Source organism: Teleopsis dalmanni, chromosome 2, assembly GCF_002237135.1.
Source record: "Teleopsis dalmanni isolate 2A chromosome 2, ASM223713v2, whole genome shotgun sequence".
NCBI lineage: Eukaryota > Metazoa > Arthropoda > Insecta > Diptera > Diopsidae > Teleopsis > Teleopsis dalmanni.
This window is the reverse complement of record NC_051847.1, coordinates 113,468,160-113,478,249: the sequence shown is the minus strand read 5'-3', so window position 1 is coordinate 113,478,249 and position 10,090 is coordinate 113,468,160. Positions and strand designations below refer to the sequence as shown.

General features: G+C 29.2%; 1 protein-coding gene across 1 annotated transcript in view; it reads left to right on the top strand.

Moving 5' to 3' along the window:
- LOC119684276 (protein O-mannosyl-transferase 2-like) overlaps nt 1–10,076 on the top strand; it is an 18,957-nt gene extending 8,881 nt beyond the window's left edge. Inside the window, exons 10-13 of the mRNA XM_038098283.1 lie at nt 1,514–1,662; nt 4,195–4,573; nt 7,065–7,205; nt 9,499–10,076. Of these exons, the coding sequence (XP_037954211.1) occupies nt 1,514–1,662; nt 4,195–4,573; nt 7,065–7,205; nt 9,499–9,692 (863 nt within the window). The 3' untranslated portion in view covers nt 9,693–10,076. The remainder of the gene's footprint in view (nt 1–1,513; nt 1,663–4,194; nt 4,574–7,064; nt 7,206–9,498) is intronic.
- Nucleotides 10,077–10,090: the final 14 nt, after the last annotated feature.

The following is a 10,090-nucleotide window of genomic DNA, read 5'->3' as shown; positions in this document are numbered from 1 at the left end:
GCTCAAATTTGTACCATACATATGTCAAGAAAGAGTGTATCAACGTAACAAAAAAAATTTTTTGAAAATGGTCTATTACTTCAGGAGTAGTTAACAAACAACAACGGTTACTTTTTGAGCAGAAGGTATGCTAGTGAGCTAGGGTAATTTTATTTTGTACTCTCTGGATATTTTCAATATATACACGCTGAACACCACAGTTCTATACCATAGGTTCAAATTGGCTTTAAAATTGACTTGTAAATTAACAATTTCGACACTACCCAAGGACACTACCTTATCAAGACTGAGTTTAGAGTTGCGATTTAAAAGCCAGTACAATTCCTTATATTTAAGATTTAATTGACATCTTTTGGCTTCAATATGACTTGTTTACGTGAGCCTTCTATCTACTATATGAATTTCCAGATATTTCACAGAATGTGTTTGAGCTATAACCACATTATTAATTTTAACAGCAGGGCATGCTTCTCTCCTTAGAGTTAAAGTTACTTGAACGCATTACTTTCATTCACCTTGATTCTCCATTTTGCAAACCTTCAAGCCACTCTTCAATCAAACCAAGACGCCTGAATAAATTTTGTGAAGCTATAGTGCAGTCGTCAGCGAACGTTGTCAACAAATTGTTTGGGTATTGTGGAATGTCAGCTGTAAAGATTAAGTATATCTAGAAGCGTCTCAAGGATACTACCCTGAGGAACTCCAACGTTGATATCGTACTCTTTTGAAGTAAAAGATTTGTGTCTAACCCTATATTTTTGATGAGTCACGTAGGATTTTAGAAGTTTATGAACGTTTTTTGAAAGCGAGTGCGTTATTTTAAATAAAAGTCCTTCAAGCCACACTTTATCAAATACTTGCGCTGCATCAGGAAAAACTGCTGTACAATATTGTTTTGAGTGTACACTTGAGCTAAGTGTATTTCGTTTGCTTTTCTAAGGACCTGTTCAATTATTCAATGCTCTTTGCGCAATCCAAATAGATAGTCCGGAATTAAATTTTCTATCAGTGAGGAAATCAGAATTTATTTTATTAGAAGTTTTTCGAAAATTTTGAGATTTGTGGTAATAGACTTATTGGTCGATATGATGTAGCAACTGAAAGATCTTTTCCAGGCTCCGGGATCATTTTAATCGACGATGTTTTCTAATACGTCGGGTAATAACCAAGTGACAAAATGCTGTTAAAAATGGTAAGAATGAAGACGATCGCTGTGTGTGGCAAGTTTTTAATCGTTTTCCCATTTATTTGGTCTTGCCCAGGCATTAATGTTAGTTATAAATTCTTTCAATTCCGAAAGCTCTATAATTGGAGGATTTTCTACATTTGTTTTCTGTATTGATGTTCAGTAGATACCTATAAAGGGGCAACGTAAAAGCTGTCTTTTTCTAATATGGTAGTTAAAACCTTACCTAGTTCATTTCAACTTTTTTCTCTTGGCGGTCAAGTTTTATGACATGATAACACTATAAAATATTTTATAATTTCTTTAACTAATTTTAATGAATTTCAGTGCCCAAAGTGAACTTTAATGTCTACGCACCAGGATTTTTTGCGAGATTTATTGAATCGCACGCTGTGATGTTTCAGGGCAACGCTGGACTTAAACCGAAAGAAGGAGAAATTACCAGCAGACCATGGCAATGGCCTATTAATTACCGGGTATGTATGAGGGAATATTAAATGCACTCAATGAATGAGTATTGTCTGTGCGTAAAGTAAGTAGCAACGTTTATATATTTTTCCTCTTCATGCAAAAAAAATAGACGAAAAACTTAGTAATACTTTTTGGGGGATGGGGCAAAAACATATGTAGAATATAAGCATTTATTTTAAATGAAAAAAGTTGTTAGAAGTATATTTATGGAAGTGTTCGGAAATTATTCAGTATTCGAGCAATAAAAGTTTCTTTTAGGTTTTGTGATTCTGTGCGTGTAATATAAATTTGACAAGGATTTTCTTAAATTGAAATTGATGTGTAGTTTGAATGACCTACAAGGCAGTAATTGAGAGTATTTCGGAGGGATGTCGAAATTTAGTATGTTTTGTCTTACTAAACACTATTGAGTTCACAGATATGGTTTGGTATAGCTAAAGTGTAGAATACTAAGTGGATAAATGAAATTGCATTGAAATGGAAAGATATATTTTTTGTGGTATTTTTTATTTTGATATATGACCACAGTATGAAGTATTTGGTTAAATTTTTATTATATTTGATTTTTATGTTATTTTATATACAAATGAAGATCTATGGTTGTTAATGCATAATAAACACAAATTGATTAATGGCACCAACAATTTTGAAATTAATTTATTATTTTCATTTTCTTTTATTAGATGCAAGACATTTTTACAGACTTAACTAACAAAAATAATTTTCTTCAAGATTAAAAAGGCCTGTTTATAAAGAATAGATATTCCTTGAAAACAATGGACTTCTAACAATAGACTCCTAACAATAGACTTCTAACAATAGACTTGTGTGACTATAGACAGAACAAATATGTTATTGTCAATTTAGATTTTCGGTAAAATTCTATAATTTTTGTAAATGCTGTATGAATTTTTTGAATTAATAATAAACAATAGTAGTAGACTTCTATCGTAGGGAAATATTATATTAAACTTGATGCCAGAATTACAATGGGTCTGCTGGAAATGAAGATTTCAGTTTAAAATTTATTATATACTGATATGTTTTAATTTATTATTGTAACTTTATATTCTGTGCTAGTAATTATACATATATATTCATTCATGATTGGTGGAGTAACTTAGAGTTCTTAATGAGTAATAGGATGCTTTCTTTCTATCTTTAAGTGATAAAGAAATATGTATTTTGCCACATATATATTACAAACCCCGATGTCATAAGTCATGGTTAAAACTTGCTTTTATTTCTATTATTGAAGAAATATTGAATATTTTTTATTTTATAATCAAAATTATTATTATTATGTCGTATTGATCTTATTGGTTAAATTCATTAAACTAAGGCTTTAAAATAATAAAAAAACTTAAATTATTTCTCACTCTCTTTTATTTAGTCTAAACTCATGTTTAAGAAACAGAAGTTGAATATAATTTACCAATTTGCCCAATACACCACAATAGAGATAATTAATATAAATTTTTGGAGGAGAAAGGAATACCTCTTTTGCTACCCAGTTCGAGCCAGAATTAGAGCTGGTTTCTTAAGCAATTATGTATTTATTTATATCATAACTCTAAGGGATGGACCTTTGCCTGGAATTTCAGTCCTATAATTCCTGCTCCTATACTGCTATCTTCCATTTTGGACCCATCAGTGTACTATAACTGTGAGCCCTGTTTTAAAATAATTTCGTTATTTCTCCAAGTTGATCGGTCACTGATAACAACTTCGATTTGCTTTGGACTATTACTTTATATTGAAAAAATATATTAAAATAATATATATATTAAATATATTGATATATATTATATATTAAGCTTTATTATAGATGAGTGTTGGGCTATTAGTCAGATTTTTTTGATTTTTTTTTAATAAAAGTTTTTTATTGTTTTGTTTATTTAATATATATTTCTGACGTTTCGGTTTTTTTTTATTAAAAAACCAAATCAAAAAAATGTGACTAATAGCCCAACACTCATCTATAATAAAGCTTATTAAAAAAAGTCAGCATATATAAAATGGATTATATACTAAGTAGCAAACAAAATAATAGTTAATAAAGTAATATAAACAAAATATTATCAAATACATAAATTGGTTAATTTAACAATTTCAATAATTTAATTAACATAATTTATATGTTATATTAATTAATAGTTTATTTAACAATAAATATAAGATTATAAGATAATTATTATTGTACATTGTATGTGTTCAACAGGATATCTTTATAAGGACTTCTATAGTATATCCTATATTATATCCTTTTGATATTAAAAACATAAATTTAATATTTTTCATCATAATTTAAAATAATAAATATTAATTTTATTTTTATTTTCCATCCCATTTGCTGTTAATAATTACTTCCGTCAATGAACACAAATTGCATTGTTGTTTGACTCTAAAAATTATAACACCGTTCTATAATATACTCAACAACAACAACAACTACTACTACTACTACTACTGCGACTACTACTACAACAATAACATTAAATTATAAAACAACAACAAAAACAATGATGATGTAACAGGGCCAATTTTTCTCGGGTAGTGTTTATCGCATTTACTTGTTAGGAAATCCAATAATCTGGTGGAGCAATCTAGTTTTCCTGGCGCTCTTTTTAATCGTTTTCTTTGTTATGGCTATTAAGGAACGTAGGATGGCGGGGCAACGCCTATTACAGGAACGACTGAAACAACTTCAAGTAGAACAGCGTCAAAATCAGAAGTCTAAACAGGACGAACAACAACAACAACAACAACAAGAGGAAGAACAACAAGAAGAACTGGCAAACAAACAAGAGAAAGAAAACACTTTTAATGAATTTCCAAAAGGACATGTCGCCTGTGAAGCACTTGAACCGGATGTGGACAATTCTGCTGTTAATAATAAAAATGGAAATGAAAACGGTAAAATATTGCTAACTATTCTTACTTAACACTCATTAAAAAAGGTTATTATTCACTAAAGAAAAAAAAACATGAAAAAATAAAACAAAAGAGGAAAATAATTATAAAAAGTAAATAGAAATGAAATATCGCATGAGCAACTTTTCATTGCAGTTTTAAAAATTTTTATATTAAAAATGGATGGACTTGCTTCCAATTTGGTGATGCAGTAAAAAAAATTTAAATTTTTTAATTTTTATTATCTTCACCGCGATAGGAGAGATATATTAACCTTGTCACTCAGTTTGCAACGGAAATAGAAAAATATAGGGCAGATTACGTATATTTTCTTGAATATTGCGAAAGAATAAATCTATTTAATGAAATAGTGTACTTTTCTCAAAGGTCAGATCATAACTTATCTGTTCTGATCTGATGACCGAAACTTCAATAAATTGTACAGGAGAAGAGCTGACTTAGATTGTGTGACCAAACTTCATAATAGATAAATAGCTGTTCAAAAACTTGTTATAGTTAGGTAGGTCTAAGGTATTAGATATAATATTGTTATTTAATTTATTATTTTGGTACCATGAGTTTAAAATTTTTGTTCGTTAGATTGAAAATTATTAAATTCTAAAACATAAAAAATTTTGAATAATAATTAAATTCTAATAAAAAATTATTAATATAATTAAAACAATAAAAGTTGTTATATTATATATTAAGTCGTTATTAGGTTTGGTTAGTTATTTGAAACAAATGTCGGATATCATCCAATTCTATACATACATCTGCTCTTCATCAGCATGGGGAGATAATTGTCTATCGGGTTATCTAACTTGTCAACCAGTTTATCTACTTATCTGTTTGATTCTCTACCTCTCTTGATTCTTTGCTGTAAGTTTGAATCACTGTAGATAAACTTATTAGAAAAATTAGCACAGAGTCTTTGAGACACACCAGTAACAGTTTGTGTAAGAATTTTTTATAAATCCAGATATACTATAGTTATATACTAAAGTTCACAAACAAATTTATTTTAAAAACTATACTTTAAAGGATATAAATAGTACTATGGTTACTATGTGTTAATTTATTACTATTGTTGAGGCGCACTTAATAGGTATTAAGAGAGACGTATACGGATTAACTGAACCAGCGTTTAGCTCCCATAAAAATACAGTGTAATATAATATTATCTATGTTAACTGATGAGGTTTTGTTCGCTTTTGTTTGCATATAAAATAATTATCAAAAATAATCCCTGTGTGAAGAGTGATTAAAAAGTCGTAAAAGCCCAAGCTATATTCCGCAACATCGTCAAGAGTCTTCTTTGCTAAATTTTTAGTATAATATTGCCTCATCAACTGATCGAGTTAGATATTTTAAGGGAAATAATTGTACCGCCAACGCACCTCTTTAGCAGTGACTTGCCCTTCCGTACTTCCTCTTTCGTAGAAGTGTGAGTCTAGAGAGTGATTAAAAGAATTTCCATTTAAATATATAGCTATCTTTGTAATCATTTGTAATCGTAATAAGTGTAAGTAGGTTTTGCAAAAAAATATTTAGTTGGTGTCCAGACATCGTTGAATGAAAAATAAATAAAATTTGAAATAACTTTATCAAAATGTATGCAGAGATTATTTAGAAAATTCAACTGGGAAACATAAGGTTTCTAAAATATTTTTTTTTTGTAATATAAAATCTTATTTAACTATTAACTGATGTAGGAATCGTGGTTTTGAAGCACCTTTTTTGCTTATATTAGAATTTTTTAATTAAACATTTTTATAATTGAATTTTTTTTTAATTTCTTACATCTCATTATGTGTTATAATATACATATATTCAGAATAATACACACAATATATTAAAAATTATTATAATTATAATTATATATTAAAATAATGGAATCTGTTATAATCGCAATATGTATAATATAATAATATACTAATATACTGTACTTTTATATAATATACAATATATATAATATAAAAAAAAAATAATAACCATTAAAAAGCGAACTTATTGATATTTTTATTTTTCATTAAAATAAGATTTAAAAAATGTGTATTATGAAAGTGCTAGCTAATAGCGCTAAAAACATGGTATAAATTTAATACATAAAACCTCTTTATTTATATTATCAGTTATAAGAAAAGTCTATAATTTTAATACACTATATATTTTATTTCATTAAATCATAAATCGTCATATAAATTTTTGAGTTTTTTAAAATTGTAATTAATTTAAAATAAAACAAATAAATATATAAATGTTTTTTATATAAACTAAAATTATATTCTTAACATTTCTCTAACATTTCTCCCCATTTTATCTGTTTTAAACAAATGCAACCTTGATGAGTAGTGAAGCATCATGTAAAATATAATTTTAATTTACAAAAAAGTATAAATAATTTTTGTGATTAATAATAAAATAAGAGCATAAAGTACCATTAGCTTTTTTAAAATTTAAATAAAATTTTTAATTTTTTATTCTTTTGCAGGTTCCCAGAGAAGGTCACTCAAAGCAGCCACCTGGTTGTTCATTGGTTGGGCGCTTCATTATTTTCCATTTTGGGGGATGGGACGTGTGCTCTATTTTCATCATTATTTTCCAGCTTTAATATTTAACTCCATGTTAACAGGTGAATTCATATAAGAACAAAAAATATTAATTACGTTGAACAAAGCTCAAAACATCAAGTAATGCCAAAGATAAAAAAGTATTCTCAACAGTTTTAGCACCTGAACATAGGGTTTTCGGATAGAGAAATTGGTAATTTTGTAATATTTAACGTGATTTCTATGTGATAAGCTTCTTGTCTATCCATCCTAATTAATATACAATTTAGTTTATGACGTTGAAAATCTAAGCAATTAGTTGCAAAATATTGAAATCTCTTCAATATTTTAAAGAGAAATTCATTGATCATGAACATTTCTTTTTTATTACCTCTTGTCTATTTTCCCTTGGAAAAATTCAGATTAAAGTATAAATCAAGTAATTTTCTTAGGACTATGACAATATATTATGGAATTTTGATAAAGTATTATATAAACAGAATAACGATCGTACAATGAAACTAATAAAAATAGGCTAAATTATATTATACCAGCGGTCCTTTAGGTGATTTACTTAGGTCTTGCGTCTATCGTACGAAATATCATATAAAAATGAAATATATAAAAATAATAACTGCAGAATTAATGAAAATAGGTTATGTTAGCTTATACCGGCGATCTTCTAGGCGATCTATTACAATCTTGCGTCTATTGTGATATGGTATAAAATACCGTGTAAAAAAAATAACAGTGGTAGAATTAATTAAATGATATAGGTTAGGTTATATCGGTGATCCTGATGATTAGATGATTCACTTCGGTCTTTGGCCCATTGTGACATCTAACAAAACTTAAACCTTGTACCCATGGCAAAACCTTAAATGTTCTTTAAAGACATATCTTAGAGCTGACTAAGATACTGTAAAACGTAGGAGCTTGGCACGATAAATTGTCGATGCCATAATGCGCAGACTATGTTAAACCTGGGAGACATTTTTTACGTCTTTTCTAGAATCGCGACAGGTATCACAAAACGTTTCCTTATTTTAATTTAATTAAAGCAAAATTTACTAAAATAAGAAAATTTATGTAAAATGATTGAATTAAAATTGTATTCCCAATAAAGTTTCAGGGTAGCAACCATCTGGCCCACGAGTTGGATTGTTTTTAGTCCGTACAAACCGAGCATACTATGTTACTATTGTGACGGCATAGTGACAATGCGTTAGTCATTTTTAGACCCTTTTTCCGCACAGAGAAAAAACCTAATCTCATCTTTTTATTAATATGAATACACAGTATCGATATGTTGTAATATTGCATCAAAATTAATAAATAAAATTCATAAAAAGTAGTCTGCAGTTTATCTAACATTATATGGAAAATATTACCTTTTTGTGACATCTTTAATTTGAATAGTTGAAGACGGCTAATTTCAACTCATTCCACTATCTTTTCTAAAATGTATTAAATTTATTATAATATCAAATATAAATATCCCCTGTAACCATGCAGATGCAACAAAAACCCAAACGTATGGAATATTGGAGGTGATGAAGAGTTTTATTGAATGCAACAGAGAAAGAAGAATAACATATATAAAAAATATCAAATAAAATGAATTTTTGAAAGTTATAAGCAAATACGAATATCTATATGGAAATTGCGAAATATCTACGGCAAACTCACGCAGGACCGCATGAGTTCCTATGTAAATGAAGGGAGCACACGTGCAGATGAACGCAAAGGACGCAATCACAACAGCAGAAATTTCAATTTAAAATGGCTGCAAGGATTTTTGCGAGTGGCGAATGCTCGGTGCGCGAGCCGAAATGTAAATTTAATAAATTTTTCAACGGCGTCAAGTAAAACAGCGTCAATGAAATGCAATAAATTCGAAAGGAAATTCGCTATTAAAGCAAATTTAATCTATAAAATATATTTAAGTGCCAAATTAGGCATGAAACCGGCAGAATATTTTGCAATTTTATTGAATTTCACGCACTGCTGCAGGCGCCTAATTTTCACCAGCTCTGCTATAGACCAAGAGCAGATCGGACGGGAACTTTGGTGGTTTTTCTGCATTGTTTTGTGTAAAAAATTCAACCCCCATACTCCCCAACCCCGTAATAATTGTCTTTAAAAATAAAGTGCACTGTGTGTGGGGCTTGTGGGGGCTTGAGAGTACGGGAACATCAATTAGTAAAATGGTTTTGAATAATTTGGAGTTTAGAGTTTAGAGTTTCGAGTTTTGTTCGCTTAGCATAGACAGCTAAACAATTTAGAATTTTATTTCGTTTTATTATTTGAAATTTTTGCAGCATTTTTGTTGAATTCCTGCCGTTGTTAATTTTAGAAAATTTTGTTTATTTTTAGGTGTCATGTTCAACTTTTTAACTGGCTGGTTGCCAAGATGGCTGCAGCACGCACTGCTCGGTACTCTGCTGTCGATATTGGCTTACAGCTTCATACTATTCTCGCCGCTTGCATACGGAATGAGCGGACCGACTGCTAATGAGCCCAATTCGACGATGCATGGCCTAAAATGGCTACCAACGTGGGAATTTTAATTAGTTTTTTTTTCTTCTCAATTTTCAACCTCTACTGATACCGCACTACAAAATTTCGTTTTGGACTATGCGAAAATGATCTGACATGCCCTGTGAATGCCAATGCTATTATGTATCGCATTGCTAAACGTATTAATTTTTTTGGTTCCATTTCTGCCGGCATCAGTTCATCCATAATTAGGAAACCATAAATGCTTTAGGATTTTGTCATGGGTAAAATCAAACTTGATGGACTTCACTATTTGTTTTACGACCGCTGCACTTGTCGTCATGATAGCTAAAACTGCATCTGATGCTTCAGTAATTTTGTTACAAAATGCTTCCATTAGACAATTAAGGATAAGTACATATGAAGATATTGTCTCAACATATTTTTAAATTGACATCATCATAAGTAC